The sequence below is a fragment of the Emys orbicularis genome, chromosome 5, assembly GCF_028017835.1.
Source record: "Emys orbicularis isolate rEmyOrb1 chromosome 5, rEmyOrb1.hap1, whole genome shotgun sequence".
Classification (NCBI taxonomy): Eukaryota; Metazoa; Chordata; order Testudines; family Emydidae; genus Emys; species Emys orbicularis.
In genome coordinates this window covers 115326123-115351370 of record NC_088687.1, presented here as the reverse complement: position 1 = coordinate 115351370, position 25248 = coordinate 115326123, and the positions used below count along the sequence as shown (strand labels likewise).

Here is a 25248-nt window from a genome sequence, read left to right as displayed (position 1 = left end):
TAATTATACCTGAAAATTCACACAAAGGAGTCAAATAGAAACTTATTCAAATGAGGACAAACTTTAATGTTCTAGGTACTTTTAACATTCATTTTATTGTATTTTCAGAATTCAAAATCACTCCTTTAAAAAATGTTCCTATGCCAGAGACTCCAGCCACTAGTAGGAGCAGCTACAGACGCAGCCAAAGGAGTAGTGCCTTTACGGTGCACTTGGGCCATATTTTCAAACTTTTCTCTACAACAGGAGGGCTAGCAATATACTTTTTTTAAATGTAAATTGAAATTCTCACTTAATCACTTGCCTCCAGGAGCTCGGGCTTTAAGTAAAACATCCACTATTAACAAGACTCACGATAAAATCATGAGAGTTGGCAACACTGCAATCTACAAATCTGTCACTGTCCTAGAAAGATTGTTTTCCAAACTTCTGACAGTCTAACTCCACAATAAAAACATATATGTCACCACAAGTTAGTAGAATCCCCAGGTTTGACATTTTTTGTATTATATAATGTTTATTTCGATGGCTGACTCAGTAGCATGTCTAAAATCTGTACCTCTCTGGGTTTAAAAAAAATGTGTTGTTATTGAAAAATTCCAAAATGGAAAGGTTACCAAGAAAGAAGGAAACACAATAACTAGACAGATAGATAGGAGCAAGCCCTAAACTTTTTAGACTGAGAAAATACTTGCAAATTAAAAAAGAGAAAAGTTTGCAATTTCATTATTGAATAACTGATTTACAGGGGCATTAAATCACATGAGCCATAAGTCTATATCTTACGGAGGACCAGATCCTTGTCTGGTGTAAATTGGCATAGCCTCACTGACATTAATTTATATCTATTAATGATCTGGCTTATAGTGTAGAAATTACTTTAATTTTTTCCCCCTGTTTATCTCAATACTGCTGTCTTTCAGGATCTCTTGAGTACCAAAGATTCCAACAATCACACTTTATTCAACTTGCTGTGTTTAGCTAAGAGCTCAGCTTACTGTAGCTCAATTACAGTAACTTTCATGAGGGGCCAATTGTTTATAACATATTTCTTTTATCAGCTTTAACAGTTTGCAGTCTTTAATCAATCAGTGCAAATCAGGAATCAGGAACTGCTGCATTAACTTCACATATTGCTTAAGTTGTGGGATCTCTCAGTAAACTGGTGCAGTGTTAGTGATGTGGCTACTACAGTAGCAGACATTCAAAAGTGGTGTGCCCAGGAGATATTGTGTGATCCTCTATGCACTAAAAAAAGTATTATGAAGTACATTGACCTTGAGAATCTTGCGCAATACTCTCCCTGAAGGATTGCACATTTTAATGGTGTTCACAGTAGTCTTCTGACATTCTCAGCAATTCCTGTTCTGTCTGAAACAAATTTTGTTACAATTTCCCAGAATGCATTGCTCTGGTATCATGTGCTTTGGCCTAGGTAGTTCAGTGCTATTCCTGCTATAATATACTTCTTTGGGCTTGGTGCTAGCCACTGCTATTGGCCCCTCAGTGACACAAACACTTAATGAGAGAAGATATAAACCAATTAAAATGTGAATGTTATATACCTTTAAATACAGCCTTCCCTTTGTGCTAGAAACAGTTGATGATGGTGATCGTAGGTGAAACACTGATTTCAAGAAATGAAATCGACAAAGGGATTCAGATCAACTGCACCTATCATTTCTGTTACATGATCAGTCCAAGTTGGTATGTTTCTTGTCTGTAAGGAACTATAAAAGTACTTTGTAGGAGCACATTTGTTAACACAGTTTATTGGCACACTTATTGGCAAAGCATACATAAAATACAGTTGTATTATATAACACACTGACTCACTGTGTCTTTACATGATGAATTGAACATATTAATATGGAAATGAAAAAAATTAGTTTCTTTTATAAAGTTTCACATAAATACACCAGAATAATAATAAAAAAAATTAACTGGTTTGAGGGCTCCAGGGCTTTACAAAAATATGATACAAGAAATATACTATGAAAAGAAATAACAACAAAGCCAACTCAGATACAATAATAAACACAAAAGTTTTAGATTTATTAAGCTGCCCACAAAATTAATGGATTACATGGCTTTAAAGTATCTGGATCAACAGCAATTTTACAAAGCATAAACTCTCATAGGACAGGGCGTCTTTCTCCACATAAAAATATTTTTCGTGTCTTTGATGAAAAAAAAGACATTTCTTGTTTCAGCACTTTTGATAAATGACAGAAGGACTATTGGCATCAGCTACAATATAAATTAAAAATGCTGGATCCTTTAAATGATTAACCAATGAAAAAAGAGTTAAAGAAAGAACTAAGGTTACTTTAAATTACTTTTAAAAAGCTGATTTTTCTGAAACAAGAAATTGTAGGTGCAAGTTGAAAAGCAGAAAATATTTTACAATTTTAAAAAAGTTTTCCATAGTTATGTTAACGAGATCCTGAGCACTGAAGACTTGTTAAATATGGCCTTTGTTTGATGAGGAAAAAAGACCCCTCCAACAAAATGTTTTGTTTGAAATTTGCCATGAGGTGCTATTTAATTTTCAATTATTTTAATTGAGGTCAGTGCCAGTATCGTGTCGTGTGAAAGCTTTCAAGAAAGGTACATGAAAGCTTATATATGATTTTTCTCTAATTAAAAAAAATCAGATAGCTGTAGTTTAGAAATAGATACTGTATCTGGAAAGGTTTTTTTTTTAAGAATGGTGTAAAATAGTAATTATAATCCACTGACATACATAACAGTGGATAATGCTGTAGAATAACCTATTGGGAAGCTTGTGGTGTGGGATTTTCAGATTTGGTCTCCTGGTTAGCAGGAGGTTTGCTGTTCCATGGGCTGTTATTTCCCAATGCAGGTGAATTGTTGAAGTCTTCTTCATCATCCATGCCATTTGCTGCATCATACTGTGTGTTCTCTAGTCTAGTGATAAGCCTTTCGTCTTCATCCCCAAATTCTCCTCCCATCAGCGTTGGTTCTCCTACCACCATCACATCCTGTGAACAGCACCCAACATTTGTTATATGGAAACCTTGAGAGAGAAAAAACCAACTTAAAATAGCCATATTAGAAGATTTGAATCTGTTAATTTTGTGACATTCACACAGTGGAATCAGAGGCTCCTATATGGTTAGAGCCATGATGCAAACTTACACTTGAGTTTTAATTTATAAAATAAAACACTGTAAAACCCTCATCTATTTGTATATTCAAGGCACTGGGTCTCAAAACCCCAAAAATAGATAAAGCAAGAAGAATGAAATATACATTTAAAAAATAATCAGACTACAAAAGTGGAGACTGTTAGAAAGTTTTAAATGGTTGGTTTAACCTTCTCCTTGGTATTTTTACCCTCTATAAATTATTTTCATTTCCAGGCCATAAATTATTTTGTTTACAAAGACTGCTCAGGATGCAAATGAGTTGCAGTTTTGTAACATTCATGCAGTAAATCTAGTACATGACACAGTACTTCTCACACTCAGGCTGCTGAAAAAAGAACATAGTGCAAAGACGGTAACTCTCTTATCCCTAGCCAGCCAAGCCCTTTTGCACATCCAATATACTTGACATTCTGCTACTTAATTATGGTAATTAATTTAGGTAAAGTTTTTGATAAAAACAATGTTCACGCTGATTTGACAATTTGCAGAGTTAATTAAGTCATTAGCAAAAACCTGCTGATTGCCAACAAGCCCTGAATTTACCATCTGTTATTTCATGGTGCCTGTCACCTATCTTTGCGTAGGCAACCTTGCCGCCAATCTGTGCAGTAAGAGGACCAATCTGTCCAGCTGGTACCATCAAAGGAAGATGAAGAGTGCTAATTATAATTATACTGATGAAGCTAGTAGTCATCAAAAACTGAAGCATTCAAGAAGGAAAGAATCCATCTAATCACTGCTTTAAGTACAAATTGTCCTTCCACGAAAACAAGTAAACCACCTACTGTACTACAGTGCATCACAGATTTGTTGCTGAACGCTAACCAGCATGGACTAGAAAGGTGCAAAGCCAGACTGGAAAACAGAGTGCTCTCTTGTTTTCTCTGTTTTAAGGAAAATCAGGTTGCTGTGCAAACCACTGCACTGGGGAAGGAAATATATGGAATGCATCTTTTGATGCAGCTGGACTGGCAGGGCTTCAGATAACATATCTGGTGAAAGTGCAATAATTCCAGATTTGTACCTGCTGATTTAACCAGGATGTATTTCTATTCATGAATATAAAGCATCTGTAAAGTGCAAACAGAAGACTACTGCTTGCATATAATAAGATTTTTATCACATAGGTACTTCACTCTCCATGAAATAAAACAAGCTATTGCCTATAAATATTTACACTGTTTAATCATATTCCTTAACAAAAGCTGACATGTTATAGAAGAAAGTGTATATGGTAATTTCAAACTGTACTCTGTGAGGAATTGTGGAATAGAGGAAATGTATTACATAATTTCTTCTTTACATTGTCTTGATTATGTTACTCTCAATATCAATAAAATATTTCTTAAATCAAACCATCACACAGCTTTGCAACATAAGAGTTTAAAGCAACAAAGGTGTTTATAATCAAAAGTTTGTTCTAATTTAGTCGTATGCCTTTAAAGCACAGACCACATTTATTTTGCAGTGCTGAACCAGGACTGACCCCATTGTGTAGGGAAAGCAGTAAAGAGGACAGCAAATTAGATTTGAGCTTGCAATGTGATATGGCAGCCAAAAAAGACCAGCGTGACATTGAGCTGGATATTGAATCACAGACTAAGGCAGTGATAGTTCATCTCTATAAAACACTGGCGAGACTGTACCTTGACTTCTGCATCACATTCTGGGCACTTCAATATTAGAAAGATGTCAGCAATTTGGATGAAGTTCAGAAAAGTACATCAAAAATTACTAAGAGGCTAGAGGCCCAATTTAAGAGGACAATTAAAAGAACAAAATATGTACACATTTTACCAAATTACTGCTACGGGGACATATGCTAAATGGGTAGATGGATTAAAGGGAGAGGAATTGTGTAGGGTGGTCCAAGGAGGTATAACCAGGACTACCAAGATGAAACTAAGTAAAGGACAATATAACTCACATTGGAAGGACATTTTTCCTAATACTCAGACGAGCAAACTATGGAATTATATCTGAAAGGAATCAGTAATAGCCCCATCACTCGAGTCACCTCAGTATGATGTAGGAAACATTCATGCACTGGCATGGGATAAACTAAGGGCTTGTCTTCACTACGGGGGAGACCAATGCTGCTGCAATCGATGCAGCAGGTGTCGCTAATCAGTGGCAGAGCACTTTCCAGTCGACTCGGGTGCTCCACCTCTCCGAGAAGAGTAAGGTAAGTCGACCGGAGAGCGTCTCCCGTTGACGCAGGGCAGTGAAGACACTGGGGTAAGTTGACCTAAGCTATGTCGACTCCAGCTATGTTAGTCACGTAGCTGGAGTAGCGTAACTTAAGTCAACTTACCCCAGTAGTGAAGACAAGCCCAAGTGACCTAGTAAGTATGTCCCATCTCCAATTTCTATGATACTTTGCAGATCATTTTTTATTCTTTCAGTATAACAACACCCACAAGACAGAACAGCTTGCTTATCTTTCTCCTCACCATATTCAGTATATAATTTCTGTCTGGGAGCTAAACTACAATTTTATTGAGTTTAGTGGGGTTTCCCTGATCTTACTTACAAGATACCACAGCATTAGCTAGAGGGCACATACTCTTTACATTCTTGCTCTTTGTAGTGTATTATATCAGGCAATAAATAATTTCTCAGGTAGCACACATGCTATCTTCCCCCCATAGTGGGTTCTCTGCTCCTCAGATGGAATGCTGAAGATCCCCACCAATTTAACCCCATTTAACCTCCACTCACTAGTTCCACCAACCTCTGAGGAGGACTGGAAGTGACTCCTTTTAGAGCCCCTCAACGCTTCTCCTTAAATTGGCCAGTGGGGGTCACTGTTCTTGAATGACACAAGGCTCCATCCCTCCCAGGGTTGAGGCTGCAGCTCTGGAGTACTCCTAGCTCCTGCTCATGGAGTGAGAAGCAGAACCCAAGAATTAAACCCTAGTGTGTTGCATGGCTGCACATACTGCTCTGGGCTAGTTACAGTAGCACCTATTGGACTAGATTATTTAAATAAAGATTTAGGCTATAGTCACTCTTATTAATTTACTTTGTGATTAGAAACATTTTTAGTGATAGCAAAATATCTTTGCAGTGAAGCTCTGTAAATAAATCAGTGGATGTTTTACACACTGTGATAGAAAATTATCATTTAATAATATAATTATAACAGCAGCTTACATATATTTAGTGCCTTTCACTGAAAAATCCCTAACTGACCCCAAATTTAAATATATATAAATAAAGATATCCTATCTCCTAGAACTGGAAGGGATCTTGAAAGGTCATTGAGTCCAGCCCCCCGCCTTCACTAGCAGGACCAAGTACTGCTTTTGCCCCAGATCCCTAAGTGGCCCCCTCAAGGATTGAACTCACAACCCTGGGTTTAGGAGGCCAATGCTCAAACCACTGAGCTATCCCTCCCCACCATGAACAATAAGACCATTATTCCCTGTGTTACTTCCCGTGATATTAGATTCACTTAATTTAAGCCATCCTCAAGTTTTGATTTGCTACAATTTCTGTATTTCTAATGCGTAAATGTAGGCGTTTTCATTCGCAAGCAGTGCCTGGTTTTGACAATTTAGCACTGGTTTTGACAACTTTTGGCACTCAGGAGTATCTACTGATACTGGGGTGAGGATGTAGCTCTCTTTCCTTCAGGGTGAATGGGGTTGGAGATAATTATGTTGAGGGGTTTGAACTCTTGGTTTCCCACCACAGCAACCATGAACAATCCCCTACCCCAGTGCCTTCCACCCCAATATCTGTGATTACATCCAGTGAAGAAGGATAGTCACATCAAGCTTAACAATTCTGCTAAAATGATGGGCAGCGATAGAGTTGTCATTTAAATTAGGTTTCAGGCTTATCAGACCCTTGAGATGCATAGGTAGTTTACACTTCTCAGTTTTGGCTGCCCATCAGGTTGACAATCTATTCTTGTTTGTTTAGCCATCATGATTGAGAAAAAATTCTCAACTGACTTGCACACCTCCATTCCCTTAAAACTAAGGGAATCGTTGAGTCATCAAGAAGTCTCTGGGTGTCCTACATGGTTCTGATGGCATGATACTATTCTGTCAGGTGTCACACGGGTGACATCCTGGCACATGCAGGAAGTTCTGATCTAGAACTAAAATGGTTAATGGATGTGCTGGAGTGGCTTGGCAAGCAATCCTGAAACTTAACCTTGTGAAGGGCAAGTTCTTCTAGAGGGGAATGGTGTTTCTGGGGCAGCTCTGACGACTTAGGAAATGTTAGGCTTTGGAATCTCAGCATTCTGCCAGCTACAGGAGTCCCTTTGTGCTAGAAGTTCATCACTGCCCACTGTACAGTTTGACATAGAAGGGATCACTATTCTGGAGGACTGCTAAGTGCAGTCAGGCTTTCCAGAAGCTGAAGGAGAGTTTGATTAGAACATCATTCAGGGTATATCTGGAATGAGATGCTCTTTTGCATTGGGCAAAGCTGCCAGTGAGAGAAAGGAGCATCTGACGAAGTGGGTATTCACCCATGAAAGCTTATGCTCCAATACATCTGTTAGTCTATAAGGTGCCACAGGACTCTTTGTTGTTTTTTACAGATCCAGACTAACATGGCTTCCCCTTTGATACTTGAGAATGGCAGTGGTCTTCTATAGCCTGATCTTCAGAAAACTGGAATGAAACTACTGTATGACCCACAGGGAATTACTGGCAGAGATATTTCACCCATAATGTGGGCATCACTGCATAGCGTGCTCATAATTCCTACAAACTCTGTCAAACTTCAGGCAATGCAAAGAACCAAAAGCTTATAGGCTGGATAAGCTGGAGCAGTACAATTTTAGGGTGTAGCATCAACCAGGGCCCCAGCATGGAAATACAGTCACCTTGTCTCACTGTGTGTGCTTGTAACTGAATTGTCAATATTGTCACTGCCAGAAGAATCGGTCAGAATGGAAGCAGGTCGAGGAGACAGAATCCCTACTATTATTGTGGCAGGAGGGGGAGAAGGCTACTTAGGCAAATAGTGTTTCAAGTAGTGCACTGGTAAAGTTTTTGTTGTCCCAGTGGGTTTGGATAGAATCCTGGGAATATGCAGAAAGTGTCAGACCCAGTGTGGTTTCAATGTCTGTGTTAGCTGATGGCGCTGACTGCACTATGACCACCTGTGTTGAAGATGAAATATCATATGCCTATAGCAGAGTACTGTGGAATGTTGGAGACCTCATACTGGGTTCTGAAAAGATTCTGCTGGCTCAGGTGACAAATGTGGACATTTAGTGCTGGGGTGTGATATCTTGTACAGCATACAGAGCACAGGCAGTACCAATGTACGGGCAACATTGGAGTGGAGAGTTACTGATACTCTGTAACAGGAATGACCTTATTGGAGACAGGCCACAGAAACATTCTTTAACCTGGAAGACAGGATGAGTTTATTTACTAGAGAGAAACTGAGATAGAAGCAAAGCATTCACTAGAAATGATTGCACCCCACAGGAGAGAGGTCTTTGCTGGGTGGAGTTGTATCACTGGAGAAAAAGGGAAACCTCCTATTAACCCAATATGGGTCTGGATATGAGCTCACCATTGGGGTCCTGCAGAAAAATGATGTGGAGGAAAATGGGACAGGAGCTGGTGCTGCTTAGTTGAGTCACCTGGAGACAGAAGTTGGGATCATCTAATTTCTGTTAGCTAATGACAGCAGGAAGAAAGGAGAAGTTCCTCACTTGTCTGGTGCCTTCAACATTTGCAGAATTGTTTAGTTCCAAGTTGTTTATTTCCCATGAGCAGAGAAATGACAGGTCTAGTCACAGAGAGTGCCATGACAAACAGGGACTTCAGTTTAGTGGCAAACTGTAGCCTGAAACTTGTGAAGTGAGGGCATTGTGTTGAGGATGAACACATGCAAGGGTGAAGAAATGTAGTGTGTTTCCCTCCCTCACTGCATATAGGTGAAGGCAAGTGTAATACATTTCACCTTTGCTATTGATCAGTTTGCTTGTGGATGAAGTTAAAAAGGGCAAACTGAAAGCGAGATTGCTGCGACCTGTAGCCAGCTTTAGAGAATACAAGCTCTTCTGAAATGAAGATCCTGGCCTGTATTGTTTTAAAGAAATATGGTCTTGCCTCATTCACTCACATGCCCTAGACACTTCACAGTATGTTTAGGTGAAAGGTATATTTAATTTAAAGAAAAAATATTTGAATAGGTTTACACCGGAATGTCCTATAACTGAAAACACATTAGGTTCTGTCTGTCCTATATAATAGCATTTTTTTCTACAAAAGACAAACAATAATTAAAATATGTTCTCTATGAAGCACTATGAAATACATTGAAGACTGACAGGCAACCTACATGACTTGGAAAAAGCATATGGAATATATTGTACCCTTGTGTGCATCAGAATAGATGTACAACAATCATTACCATCAGTGGGAGCTGCACTATAATAATTCTTTAATTAATGAGATATAAAGAAAACTCTCTCACCCTTGTGTATAACTGGGTGAAGCTTACTATTAAAGGGCTTGATTGTCCAATAAGATGTGAGTGCCAACTTCCACTGCAGTCAATGAGAGTTGCATGAACAGATCTCCTGGGATGGGGAGGCCTAAAGGATGTGTATGCAGGGGGACAGATTCTGGTTCAGCTGAATTGAGCTCACTAAAGGAGGAGGGAGAAATGAAGTGGCACTAGCTGCCTTTACTATCCCTTGATCCTGGAGACAGGTGGGGAGCAATCTGGATGCTCTACCTACAACTGAAGGTTGCTTTTTCTTAGACATGGTTTCTCACAGCTGCGAAGGCATCATTCTGGCAGCCAGGAATAGCCAGACATAACAGCATGTGGCACCTGGGAATGGAAGGAATATCCAGGGTAGCCAGTTATGCCAGCTTTCTGGCTGCTTTGTGCCACCAGAATAGTAGAAGAGCAGCCAGAGTTGGGGTGAAAATCTTCTCCTTGGATGAAGGATCCACATGAAAAGTTTGATTTGACAGAGCGAAAATAGGAACTTAATATATTGAAGCCAAAAGCTGTAGTAATCTAGTAATCTAGTAATCTTGCTCAATCAGTTGTTGAATCAGTCCATTTCATATCTTATGGTATTGCTTTTAGATAGTCCACTCCTCTTTTTTACCTAAAAAGTCAGGCTTTCTGGGAGCCCACCTCCAGTTGGTTATCAATGGCCTACATCCTTTGTTACGATCCACAAAGGACCCACCATTTTGTATATGTTTATCAAAAATACAATAAAAGTCACTGCATGTTATTCTCTTAGTTCCCATATTGTCAAATTAATTTCTGTAGCTTTCAAATGCATGCACTACCTTCTCTGGATATAAAAGACAATTCACGCACAGTCTGGGGGCTGATTACTCATATATAGTGATTAAGACAATAAACTTAACACTGGAAGAGGAAATATTATTTTGTATGCTGCATAATTAACCCATGGAACTACTGCCACAAGATGCCACTGAGATCAAGATTTTAGTGTGGTTCAAAAAAGAATTAGCTGTTAATATGTACCACAAGATCATTAATAGTTACACATAACAGGATAAAAATTTGTAAGGGGCAGCAGTTCTCATGCTTCAGGGCATAAGTCAACTGCTAACTGATAGGGGTTATGAGGAAATAACGTCTACTCTCAGCTTATTCCATACTTGTTCAGTGTGGGGTTTCTTACAGCTTCCACTGAAGCATCTGACAAAGATCACTCACTTCTGGAGACAGGAGAGCAGTCTAGAGAGACCACTTGTCTGTTTTGGTCTGGCAATCCCCACGATCCTATTACGACTCAGGTTAATGTGTTCATCTGCCCTGCAATGGACTGAAGTCTGAAAGAATCTATCAGCATTGCTACTACTGATAACCAAAAGCCCAGCCCAACTTCAGCTGAAGGCAGTGGAAAGACTCCCATTGACCTGAATGGGATTTGGATCATGCCTCCCAAAATTACATCCACTGCTTGAGGATCATTTATTAAAATTGCACTGTGGCACAGATTCCTCACCATTCATCTCTATTTTCCCCGTATCCACACCATATTGTGTAAGGTCTCTTCATGTTTGTGATAATTTTGGCTCAAGAATACACCTTCGTTAAAATGTTCGGGACAGCTTAAAGTATTGTAAGTGATTCAGGCCTAAAAGGAAAATGAGACTTACAGGTACCTGACTTGACAAGCTCAGGTTTGCAGCTGCTGTTTTTTTCTTGCTATTGGTACTATTTGCATTGTTCCCAGCACTGCTGTTTGAAGTGCTGCTGGTTGAATTTTTCCTTTTTCTCCGTTTGGTTGTCGGTTGTCTTGTGGGCTCTGCTATAATAAAAATGTAAGAGGCAAAGCAAATTACAGATATTTTAAAGCCCATAGAAGAATTAACTACAAAGAGAAGTGCTAAAAATCTGTTTCTTCTCAGCTATTTAAAAATTCATGGGTAATTATTAATTTATTAAATTATTATTATTATTATTATTATTATTATTTGGGAGCAAACCCATGAGCTTGTGAATTCTGCATGGAACAAAAAGAAATGGAATCTGGTTTCAGTTTAAGTAGTAATTAATTTTACATCACTATCCATCCATGAATCTCAAAGTGCTTTACAAAGAAACAAGTATCATTAGAGAAAACTGAGACACCAACAGGTGAAGTGGATTGCTGAAGGTCAGATAATACGTCAGGCACAGAACTAACAACTGAACCCAATTCTCCTTTCTCCAAGCCCACTGCATCTAACCTTTGGACTATTTGCCTATGTCAAACATGTTTTATAGATAAGAGCAGCTTTCTAAAGTATTGTCAGCATCCAATGGCAATCAAGTGAAAGATTACATCATTTTCTGCTACTTCAGTTACAGACCTCACCTTTGGTAGACCCTCATATTAGAATATATCAACCTGTGCTAACATATGTTTCTCTACTAGTTTTCCAAATATATACCAAGTCAAGACTATTACATTCACGTGACTTAAGACCTTTGGCCACAAAAAACCAAAAGTGATAACTGTACAGCTCACTCAGATTGTGGTATGTGCATTTACTTTCTGTGACGTTGCACCCAATAAGGCTTTATGGAAATATGCTTATAAATGTATATATGACATAACTGGAATGTGTTTTATGCTTCATATGCCATGTAACAAATCTCTGTAAAGGTTATGATCTACTGCATCTATTCCTCCTATTTGTATGAATGTATCATTTTTGTGTTCGAAGTTATGAATATTGGCTGCGTACTTGCTTGATTTCTAAATAGCCTTAGTAAAGCATTTGGTCAGTTTCTTGAGAAAGGAATGTGCAAGTTAAGTGCCCAATCAAGAAACACTTAACAGACAATGGATCTTGGAAGGTTCCAATTCACATAAGAAGTCTACTTGAGGACGTTCAAGGTAGCATCTGAACCATGGCTGCTACCTGTAAGTTCTGAGTCATGCATGGACATGTGACTTGCCCATGTGACTCCAAAACTCCATCTTGTAGCTGGGATTGTACACAGGGAGAGGGAGGGGTGTCCACCCACAAGAGAAAGTCTATTTAACCCTCTGGGAGACCCCTCCATTTTGTCTTCAGCTGGCTCAAGAGATAGCCTCTCCACCCCCAAGGATACCTGAAAGAAACTGGAACAAAGGACTGTACAGGGGGTGTAAGTGATTGCTGGACCCAGACTAGAAGGAGGCTAGTCTGTAAAAGGAAGCTTACTTGTCAGCTGAGGGTGAGGTTTCATCTGTAATCACTTTCTTACTGTATTAGGCATAGACTTGCGTGTTTTATTTTATTTTGCTTGGTAATTTACTTTGTTCTGTCTGTTACTACTTGGAACCACTTAAATGCTACTTTTTGTATTTAATAAAATCACTTTTTACTTAGCAATTAACCCAGAATATGCATTAATACCTTGAGGGGGGGGGGCAGAGAAACAGATGTGCATATCCCTCTATCAATGTTATAGACGGCAAACAATTTATGAATTTATCCTGTATAAGCTTTATACAGGGCAAAATGGATTTATTTTGGGATTTGGACCCCATTGGGAGCTGGACATCTGGGTGTTAAAGACAGGAACACTGCTTTCAGTTAAGCCTGCAGTTTGTGGGACGTGGTTCAGACCTGGGTCTGTGTTTGTGGCTGGCAAGCGTGTCTGGCACAACCAGGCAGGGTTCTGGAGTCCCAAGCTGGCAGGGAAGGCAGGGGAAGAAGTAGTCTTGGCACATCAGTTGGTAGCCCCAAAGGGGTTTCTGTGATCCAAACCGTCACACTTTCAATTTTAATTTTTTTTTTGGTATTTAAATTTAATTTGGTATTTTTGTGTTTATGATCAATGAAGTAAAATTCAGGCCTATAAGTAAAAATTTATTAGACTAGAAGACTATTAATTATGACTTGAAGCTGTAATTCCAGAGTCACAGCAGGAAGCTGTAATATATAAACTATGAATTCTAATGGAGCCAGTGGGCATTTCATATACTATGTATTATCTTTTACTTATGCTGAATTATATCTCACACATTGTAAAACTATTTGAATGTGTATACATCTAAAACTTATTTCATATTATGTAGCATCAGAGTCAGATTACATGCCATTAGATTATATCTAAGGCCTTGTCTACAAAGCCGGGGTAAATTGACCTAAGTTACGCTACTTCAGCTACGTGAATAATGTAGTTGGAGTTGACGTAGCTTAGGTTGACTTACTGCAGTGTCTACACCATGCTGCGCCAATGGGAGATGCTCTCCCGTTGATTTACCTTAATCTTCTCATTCCAGTGGAGTACCGGAGTTGACTGGAGAGAACTCTGTGGTCAATTTAGCAGGTCTTCACTATACCTGCTAAATTGACCCCTGCTGCATTGACTGTAGCAGCGTCGATCCCTGGTAAGTGTAGAGATGGCCTAAGGTTATGTTTAGAATAGTGCTTAACTTTGTTGTGTTATTTCCTTTACTAGGGGATTGTCAGCAAAGTTTTTCAGTGTTTCTATATTCATTCAATAACAACAACAACAAGTGCAATAAAAATATAGAGAAAAACATACCTGGTGGTGCCACCATTCTCTGCCATTTTTGAAACAAGCATGTCTTCAGGCAGTCCCGAGGACTTAGATTGTAAGTTTTATGTCTTGACATCAGTTCTTGCATTGGCTCCAATATTACACACAACTGAAAGAATCAGAAAGAATGATTGAATCTAAAAACAACTTAGCATTAAAGTGCTTGCAGAGTTTGAAACTCAGTCATTACTTTCCTGGTTTTTGTTTTGACTTTTCCTAGTTAGCTAATAGAGAGTGTCCAATATAGTATAGTTCTGTCTGTGTTGAGACCAGCCTAAATTTGGCCTCCAGGACCTCTCTCCTCCTTTCCCTATGACACTGGGACTTACACGTGCCATGACTACCTGCTCCTCCCCAGCACTGCACATAAGTCTATCTAGATGTCTCGAAAGGTCCACAACCGTCGCACCCAGCAGGAATACACTATGCGGTTCTCCTAGTCATCACAAACCCCACTATCTATAGTTCTAGTAATCGAATCCCCCATTACTGTTATCTGTCTCTTCTTAATAACTGGAATCCCCTCCCCAGGAGGGGTATCCTGAGTGCGAGAGGATACCATGACATCATCTGGAAGGAGGGTCCCAATTATGGGATCGTCTTCCTCTGTGCCAATTTGATGTCGTTCTCCAAGAATTTCATCCTCCTCAACAGCACAGAGGCTGTCAGACTTGGGGTGGGTCCAGTCTACTGTGTCCTGGAAGGTCTTGTCTATGTATCTCTCTGTCTCCTTTAGTTCCTCCAATTCAGCCATTCTGGTTTCAAGAGCCCATAGGGCCATGAATTGCTTGCACCGAATGTACACCTATGCCGCTGCCTACAAGGCAGATAATCACACATGCTGCATTCAGTGTAATAAACTGGATAGCACCCACTTACTGCTGGCCATGCACAAATACAATTTCTCCTGTGTCATATGGGTTTATGCTGTCCGTATTGTAACTAGGGAAAACTACAGAGTCACTACTATCTATAGATCTCTTAAATGATAATTCTGTCTGTAATCTATTTAATTTCACACAGAAATTATAACTGGATAAGAAACACAGAAGAAGGTAGAGATGCCTGCAGGACTGGTCATAAGCACAAGCATTCAAAGTGGTTCCTTGTTGCCCTCATGTACTGATTGATTTAGCAACTCAGTCTAGCTTGAACAACCCCTCTGGTTCTGGAATCAGGACATTCTCAGCACATTTCTCTCCCCAGAACCTTGGACCCTGCAAAGCATGAGGTCAGTTCTGGATGCCTCAGGAATAACAGGTACTGTGCTCTGCAGTGACAAATTCATTTTAAATGCATCTAGCTTGCTGTGAATTGGACACATGTAAAAAGAACTGGATTAACAATGATTGATATTAAATCTTTTAGTCTTTCTTGGTGACCTTTGAGACCCTTTTGAAATCTAAAGTGACTCAAAGAACAAATCCCTGAAAGAGGAAGGGATCATGGTCCAATTATCCTAAGTCTGAAGAATCTGCCAGCAACAATCAGTATCTTGGTCCTTGCAAAGAGCTGGATTAAAAACGTAAGGGCAAGACGCATTTAATACAGGGGCAGATGCAGACCTAAAGCACCTGCCACCCTGACTTACCAGTGAGTAGTCTAAATGGCAGTCCAGATTTAACCACACCATTTTATGAAGTGATTTTTCTCAAATAATTGTTTGACATTCCCCTGACTTTATCAGATAATCTCATTCTTTTAATTATCTTTTTAAAAAAATGATTAACTTTCTACAAAGGTTTAGATCATGCTTAAAGGCAACAATCCTTACTTAAGTATCATTATGCTAATTATTTATGATTAATTAATATTATTAACAATAATACATAATTATCTTTTCTTTAAGCATTTTCTAGATAGCCCAATACAAATTTTATTGATGGGGAAAGATACACACATTAAATATTCTACTGCAGTGATGTATGAGTCTGTAAGTAATATAGCAGTAGGGATCTATTACTGACCACCTGATCAGGATGGGGATAGTGACTGTGAAATGCTCAGGGAGATTAGAGAGGCTATTAAAATAAAAAACTCAATAATAATGGGGGATTTCAACTCTCCCCGTATTGACTGGGTACATATCATCTCAGGACGGGATGCAGAGATAAAATTTCTTGACATCTTAAATGACTGCTTCTTGGAGCAGCTAGTCCTGGAACCCAGAAGAGGAGAGGCAATTCTTGATTTAGTCCAAAGTGGAGCACAGGATCAGGTCCAAGTAGTGAATAGAGCTGGACCGCTTGGTAATAGTGACCATAATCAAATTAAATTTAACATCTCTGTGGTGGGGAAAACACCACAGTGGCCCAACACTGTAGCATTTAATTTCAGAAAGGGGAAGTACACAAAAATGAGGAAGTTAGTTAAACAGAAATTAAAAGGTACAGCACCAAAAGTAAAATCCCTGCAAATTGCATGGAAACTTTTTAAAGACACCATAATAGAGGCTCAACTTAAATGTATCCCCCAAATTAAAAAACATAGTAAGAGAACCAAAAAAGAGTCAAGGCGGCTAAACAACAAAATAGAAGAAACAGTGTGAGGCAAAAAGGCATTCTTTAAAAAGTGGAAGTTAAATCCTAGTGAGGAAAATAGAAAGGGGCATAAACTCTGGCAAATGAAGTGTAAAAATACAATTAGGAAGGCCAAAAAAGAAGTTGAAAAACAGCTAGCCAAAGACTCAAAAAGTAATAGCAAATTTTTTTTTAAGCACATCAGAAGAAGGAAGCCTGCTAAACAACCAGTGGGGCTTCTGGGCGATCGAGATGCTAAAGGAGCACTCAAGGACGATAAGGCCATTGCGGAGAAACTAAATGAATTCTTTGCATCAGCCATTGCGGAGAAACTAAATGAATTCTTTGCATCCTTCATGGTAGAGGATGTGAAGGAGATTCACAAGCCTGAGCCATTCTTTTTAGGTGACAAATCTCCGGAACTGTCCCAGATTGAGAGGAGGTTTTGGAACAAACTGATAAACTAAACAGTAATAAGTCACCAGGACCAGATGGTATTCACCCATGAGTTCTGAAGGAACTCAGTTGTGAAATTTCAAGACTATTAACTGTAGTCTGTAACCTATCATTTAAATCAGCTTCTGTACCAAATGACTGGAGGATAGTTAATATGACACCAATTTTTAAAAAGGGCTTTAGAGGTGACCCTGGCAATTACAGGCAGGTAAGCCTGACTTCAGTACCGGGCAAACTGGTTCAAACCATAGTAAAGAACAAAATTTTCAAACACATAGATGAACATAATTTGTTGGGGAATAGTCAACATAGTTTTTGCAAAAGGAAATCATGCCTCACCAATCTTCTAGAATTCTTTGAGGGGGCCAACAAGTGTGTGGACAAAGGGAATCCTGTGGATATAGTGTACTTAGATTTTCAGAAAGCCTTTGACAACCTCCATCACCAAAGGCTCTTAAGCAAACTAAGCACTCATGGGATAAAAGGGAAGGTCCTCTCATGGATTGGTAACTAGTTAAAAGATAGGAAACAAAGGGTAGGAATAAATGGGCAGTTTTCAGAATGGAGAGAGGTAAATAGTGGTGTCCCGAGAGGGTCTGTACTGCATCCAGTCCTATTCAACATATTAATAAATGATCTGGAAAATGGGGTAAACGGTGAGGTGGCAAAATCTGCAGATGATACAAAACTACTCAAGATATTAAGTCCAAGGCAGACTGAAGAGCTACAAAAGGATCTCTTGAAACTGGGTGACTGGCCAATGTTGATAAATGCAAAGTAATGCACATTGGAAAACATAATCCCAACTATACATATAAAATGATGGGGTCCAAATTAGTTGTTACCATTCAAGAAAGAGATCTTGGAGTCATTGTGGATAGTTCTCTGAAAACATGCACTCAGTGTGCAGTGGCAGTCAAAAAAGCGAACAGAATGTTGGGAATCATTAAGAAAGGGATAGATAATAAGACAGAAAATATCATATTGCCTCTCTATAAATCCATGGTATGCCCACATCTTGAAAACTGTGTGCAGATGTGGTCACCCCATATCAAAAAAGCTATATTGGAATTGGAAACGGTTCAGAAAAGGGCAACAAAAATTATTAGGAGTATGGAACAGCTTCCGTATGAGGAGAGATTAATAAGACTGGGCCTTTTCAGATTGGAAAAGAGACGACTAAGGGGGGATATGATAGAGGTCTTTAAAATCATGACTGGTGTGGAGAAAGTAAATAAGGAAGAGTTATTTACTCCTTCTCATGATACAAGAACTAGGGGTCACCAAATGAAATTAATAGGCAGCAGGTTTAAAACAAACAAAAGGAAGAATTTTTTCACACAACGCACAATCAACCTGTGGAACTCTTTGCCAGAGGATGTTGTGAAGGCCAAGACTTTAAAGGGTTCAAAAAAGAACTACATAAATTCATGGAGGATAGGTCCATCAATGGCTATTAGCCAGGATGGGCAGGGATGGTGTCCCTAGCCTCTGTTTGCCAGAAGCTGGGAATGGGAGACAGGGGATGGATCACTTGATGATTACCTGTTCTGTTCATTCCCTCTGGGGCACCTGGCATTGGCCACTGTGGGAAGACAGGATACTGGACTAGATGGACCTTTGGTCTGATCCAGTGTGGCCATTCTTATGTCTTAAGTATTATTATTATTATTTTTTATGCAGCCACTTTGCCCTTAGCACTGCACAAGACACAAAAGAGAGTTCCTAACCTGATAAGCTTACAATTTTCATAACATGAAATCTTTGAAAATTATATTTCTTTTTCATTATATACAATGAGTGTTTGGGCGAATGCATACCATCATACAAACAGGGAAATAATATATAATCTCCCTGCATTACTAAAACACCCCCAAAAGTACCATACATTTCACTTACTATTCTGGTATTATTATAATTAGTCTCCACCTAGGTTTTTATAGTGCACCTCTGACCATGGGATTTGACTATTTCTACTACTACAGTACTACTTGGAGTACCAATAGAATCTATGTGCCGTAAGTGAGCATGGCCCTTTAAAGCCATGGAAAAACCCACTGTGCTGATAAGCTTACATTCTAGGGTGTTAATCATGCAACTGTATCCTCATGGTTTGACCCTCACACCTGTGTGGAGTCCTAATGACTTCAACGGCACTACAAGTGGGCCCTATGGTGCACCCACACCGATCTAATGATCAGATTAGAATGTAAGATCAAATATGAGAGAATGTGCAGCAATATGCCTTTGGAGCTCAGGGGAAGGGAAGGTATATTGCCTAGCACAACGGGGTCCTGGTCCATGACTATTGCTACTAGGCACTATGGTGAAAGAAAGAAAGAAAGAAAGAAAGAAAGAAAGAAAGAAAGAAAGAAAGAAAGGCAAGGATAAGAACGAGAAGATCACATTGGGTTAAACATGCACATATCTTGAAGGCTCTGCTTTTTTTTTTATTACATTTTTCTTACACAGAAGGCTATTGTTTATGGGCTTCAGAGAAAGAATACTGTTTTAAGGAGGGAGTTGGAGACATAGCAGACAGGGTCAAGAAGGTTTCCAAGTGTTTGGGGCAGTATGGAAGCTCCTGTAGTCCTTCAATCATCGATAGATAGATAATAGATAATACAAGGCCAAAATCTGCTTTCACAGACAATGGTCCAAATCCAGCCCTGGAGGTTCACTGTCGTAACACCAAGGATGGATTTGGCCCCTCGATTTTTGTTCTAACACTGATTTTCTATACTCACTTGAGAACATCAGTGCATAGTGATAGCACCACAGTTTAGAGGAAAGTTCTCTTTCACACTGCCGTATAAGAAGTTTATGTCTCTTGTTTCTAACTTTGATTCCGAAACATTCTCTTCAGCCACTCTTCTTTTCTCCACCAGAGTTGCTACAGCTCATATAATCTAGGCTTATTTTTCCATGAATAAGATTGTTTCTTTTAAAAGCTATTGTAGCTCTGCCAGTTATGAGCTGCAGATGGCAGAACTAACTCAGCTAAGAAACTTTTCCCACTACTTAAATGCTATGGAGCACAAAAGAACTGCATTCATTTCTGTCAATCAATGCTTTTTGCATTTTAAAGAGAATGCAGTGGGACTTGGAATCATACAGTACTTATGTGTGGTAAGAAGGATCACAATCAGCAAGCCAATATCTTTACAGCAAGAAACCCATTTAGTCAGTATGTGTCATACCAACAACTCCAAAATTTCCACCCAAAGCAGTAGGTTTAGAGGGAGACTGCCTCTGTCTATGGCTCATTGCTTTCACCCCTCAAAAGGAAAAGCTACATTCATCACCATGGACTTTTTAAATATTTCATTGGAGACGACACCTAGACAATGATGTGGAATATGATGACGTAATATTATTTTGTCTGAAACAAGAGTGAGAAATTCACCAGCAGCTAGAGAGACTTCCTTGAAGTTTTATTATAATTCAGCTTTTACTCTCCAATATCTGGCATCTTTCTCCAACTGAGAGCCTGTATCAGCCACTTGGAAAATGGAGGAAACTGTGGAACAGTTGCAGCTCAGATTTACAACTCTTCATAAAAATGACAGCCCCCTTCCCCCCCCCCCCCCCCATTTCAAGCTGAGTATTGTTCACCAGTTTAGATTCAGTGAAATTATACCTGGAATAGGCTGTTCAATCTTGATACGGTTCAATGCTTTGTTTTACAGCTCTTTCGTTCTCCTCAAAGGTTCTGACTTAATAACAAACAAAGCTGAACACACAAATTTTTGCTTTAATTTTTAGGTTGAACTGTCACATTCCAGCGTGTACTTTGCAATGGCACTGTGTGTATATTCTATACAGAATGCTTTAATTTCAATTAACACAGTGAATGAAATCCTGGCCCCATTAAATTCCATGGCAAAACTCCCACTGACTTCAGTGGAGCAAGATTTCACCAAAGAAATTGAAATTTGAACGTCAGGTCTGGTATATCCAATCACTGTGTTTTTCAGAGGCCCACAGGTATTTTTACATATCGTTATGGATACCCCCGTGAACAGCTGATTGACACAATATGGATACTATTATGTCACACTGGGAAGAACTAGCCTTGAAAGCTTGACCTCTGTTGTGCCCTCAAAGCACTGTATAATAGCACATGGCAGTAACGTATTGAAACAGTATCACCTCTCAGCAGCTCTGAATATGGTGTACCCTTAGGTGAGGTAGATAAAAGGAAGTAAGGGTTTGGGGTCACTTTAAACCTCTCTGCTGATGACTTTTTCAAAATTAATCTAATTATTCTTCTGTAGAACAGAATGGAAACGTCCCAGGAGCATGCAACATATTGCTGCGTCTTTCATTAGCCAGGCTGCAAAATGCATGACTCAAAATAGTTTGTGCTTTGTGAGTATTCACATGTAAATATAGATTTTCACCTTAAAAACTGCCTTTAATGGGTTCCATTAAAAAGATTTAAGCATGCATGAAAAAAGTATTTAGATTTTTCAGGACCCCAAATAAATGTGCATTTTTAGTACTAATTTTACCAGTGGCTTTACTGTTTGGTTGGTTTTTTTACTTTGCTCTAAGCACTTGCCTGGTTTTGTCACCTCTACTATGACTCTCTTGCATCACTGTGTTTTTAGTGGGTCAGCTACATGCATTCTTCCTACATATTGAACACTACACCAAAATTAGTATTTTGGTAGATTTCTGCTGCCACAAAACAGAATTAAGCTCAACTCCTTGGTACCTAACTGCATCTTCTTCAGCACACACAATTCATTCTCTGTACCATGGTATATTTGTTCAGATTTTGGAAACTAACTAGACCTTTTCAAGATATAGTCAAGGCCCTGCATGCCCCACAGCAAGCTGAACCTAAATTCTAGATTTCTGGACTCTCTGGCACGTTGATGTGGCAGACAGGAAATTCTGCAGCAGTTTTATTTCAATTAAAAAGTAGTGAATACAATCTGAAAATTAATAATTCAATCAGTACAGTATTTATTCTTTGCATTGTAGTAGTGCGTAGGAGACCCAGTCATGGACACAGATCCCATTGTGCTAGGGGCTGTACAAACACAGAACTAAAAAATGGTCACTGCCTAAAATCTAAGTAGTTCAGTAACCTCTGGTAGTCCCTGAGTCATTTATTTTTATATTCATTTCCATTTATTTGTTACTGTCCCTATATTTTCTGTTTTTTTCCATGCAAAGACTGACAGTGTTGCTGTGCATAACTGCTCTGTAGCCTTTGTCAAAGGTTAAGGTGGCACTTTTGGCACCTGGTTAGGAAGCAGTTTGAACTTCTGGTACCTGGAGGTGGGCATGGGAGGCAGTTTAGGAATGTGGGATAAGCACAGCAGCTGGAGGTTTCCACTAAAAAGACTGAGCTGTTGGTTTAGGTTTTCTGAAGACTCTGCAAAGATGTATCTCTGCATCAGGTTATATTTGGCTCACATTTTCAAGTACTTCACGACCATATGAAAAATGGAAGCTGAGATTCCAGAGCACAATTCTGCAGCAAGAGGCAGATTCTGTGAGAATTTTCAGAGCTGTGGAATAGATTGCCATATACCCTGGATCCCTGGCCCTGGATATCGTTAATGACCCCCCCATTCCACACTGGGTATGGCTTTGATTCATGTGATGACCTGTCACAGTGAGTCAAGAAGCATCTATACTCGTGATTATCTAATAGGCTAAGAACTGGAGTTTTCAACTGAACACTTACAATATTAATAATTATTATAATCTAGAGGTTATTATTTATTACTTGTATAGCATTACAGGTATGAATGGTGACTTACAAACCACTGAGCCCCTGCTCTGAAGAGATTACTATTTCAGTGAAGACAAGAAGGAGATGTCAGAGACAGGAGAGATTTGGGGGTGGGGGGGGGATGAAGAGATGGGTGAAGACAATAATTCGATGAGGTCACCTGCATGCCTCTTGAGTGTTGCACAGATTTTGTTTAGATGCTCCTGGAGTGTTGCCTCTGGCAGCTTTGAAGGAATATGGCTGTTTTGCCCATGCAGCTTGCCTGCTGCACATTAAACAAGTTGTTATTCTTTTCTTTCATTGTTTGGCTATTTGAGAAACTCGATACAAATTACAGCAGAAAGCTCCTGAAATTTAGGGTCACCTTACCTTGAGTTGCCAACCCTGTAGTATTCCACTGGCCAATTTGGGACTACTGAATCTCCATCCTGGATTTACCAGTAAATACTCAGTGCTCGGTTATGTTTATTCATCCTATGCTCTGCCCTGAATGTCAGTCTAGGGCTCTCCAGTTTCTGCCTAACACCCAGAGGTAAGGAATGATTTCTCAATAATGCAGTATTCAGTTGCTAAATTGTTCCCAAGTTACAGAGCTCATCATGTTTTTACACCGCTCTGTATCAGCAGCCATTTCAACTCCCAGTAACAGTGAGAATGGAAAAGAAGATGCATCATTTCGGGGGGGGGGGGGGGCAAAGCTTTTACAAATTAAATATTTTCTATACATATATTATGGACATCTAGAAAATAAAATTAACTCCTAACATATCACTGACCAAGGCTGCTACTAATCCTTTTTAGTGTTTTGTATTGCAGTATTTCTAAATATCTGCCAGCTATTGGCATCCAGTACTGCCCTTCCCTCTACTGTGCTCAAGACCAATGCAGGGGTATGTGACTACATTGCCAGACCTTCTTCTTCTTAATCCTGCCCTATCTGAGTAGTGGCAGGAGCAATGACAACAGCAGCATGAGCCTAGGTGGGCAAGGATTTTACTGTCCTTGAAGACACAAGATCCTCCTCCCTCAAAAGTTAGGGCTCATGTTTATGGCAATTAGCTTGCTCATACTAACAAAAGGGCTTGGCATTTCAGTACTCCTGTGGTCAAGAGGGCACTGCTTGGATGGTTATATAACTGCTGTTGTAATGCTCTGTGAACATCCAAGCACACCAGCTCCCATTTAAAGGCTTCCTCAGGAGTCATACTGCATTTGTTGCTCCTCTTTGTATGCCTCTAACCGCATTGCACTGAGTTTAGCATTCTTTTTGCTGGACATGTGCAACCCTATTTGAATCTTTGGTTCACACAGGCAGGGGTGTGTGAACCTTTTTAATATATGCCGCGCTAGCCAGCTATGCCCTCCTTTCTCCATTTCAGGTGAAGCATTCATGCTGGAGCTGTTTCTGGAGATGGGGTTGACATCTGCCTAATCTATCTGTTTTGCAGTATGCTCTTCATGATGTTATGACATGGGTAGGGAGGGATCCTGCTTTGCAAGGGCCTTTCTCTTGAGGTTTTATAAAAAGCTTTAGACCTACCAATTTTTCACTGCTAAGCCCATTTGAGACTTGTTTTCCCTTAGGCTTTTTGAAAATGTAGCTTTTTTCCCTTTCCTTGTTATTATGCTTAATCACTCTATTTTAATGCATAGTTTATATGTTTATAAAGGCGGTTTTATTGCTTATGTTTAGTGCTTCTCCCTTTGAAGTTTTTATATTGTTTTTCTAATAGATTTATATTATTTTTAGACTTCTGTACAGTGGACAAATGATTCTTAAAGCCCTTTCTCGGGTGGCACCATCTTATTTGTCTGAGCTTTTCAAATAGTTTACTCCTGCCAGGCTCATGCCTCGTTTTACTCCCTATACCAAAACTCAACGCTGTAGGTGACCTGGGCCTTTTCTTTATTCCCAGATGATTAGCACCCTGCAAATCTGCACAGATCCACTTTATATCTGCAGTTATCCAGATCCGCAGACCATTTTTGTGGATCGTGGATGGATGCGGATCCAAATTTTATATCTAAAGCCCTGCAAATCTGTGGATATTCGCTTTATCTCTGCGGATCATTTTTGTGGATCGCGGATTGAATGCAGGGCTCTACAGATGACAAACCAGGTGAACTGAGGGTGCTTGGTTCCCAGGGAATAAGATACAATTTTGGATTCCGAACTGCAAAGGCAAACTGCATCTTATAGTCATAGTTTAACAAACAAAGACAAAAGGCCTTCTTTCAGCCAAAGTCTTATCTCATCTTTGGCTGGGTCTGATTCTCAGATCTGTGAAGACCCAGAGTGTGATTAATTCAACATCTAACTCTT

The 25248-nt window shown here is 39.4% G+C and overlaps 1 protein-coding gene across 2 annotated transcripts in view; it reads right to left on the bottom strand.

Annotated features, from left to right (window-relative positions):
* Positions 1 to 2774: 2774 nt before the first annotated feature.
* LDB2 (LIM domain binding 2) overlaps positions 2775 to 25248 on the bottom strand; it is a 299731-nt gene continuing 277257 nt past the window's right edge. Inside the window, exons 6-8 of one of the 2 annotated variants that reach the window (XM_065405200.1) lie at positions 14184 to 14307; positions 11315 to 11466; positions 2775 to 3005 (exon numbers count right to left, since the gene is read on the bottom strand). In XM_065405200.1, coding sequence (XP_065261272.1) covers positions 2775 to 3005; positions 11315 to 11466; positions 14184 to 14307 — 507 coding nt within the window. The remainder of the gene's footprint in view (positions 3006 to 11314; positions 11467 to 14183; positions 14308 to 25248) is intronic. The other variant, XM_065405201.1, reaches the window with a different exon arrangement.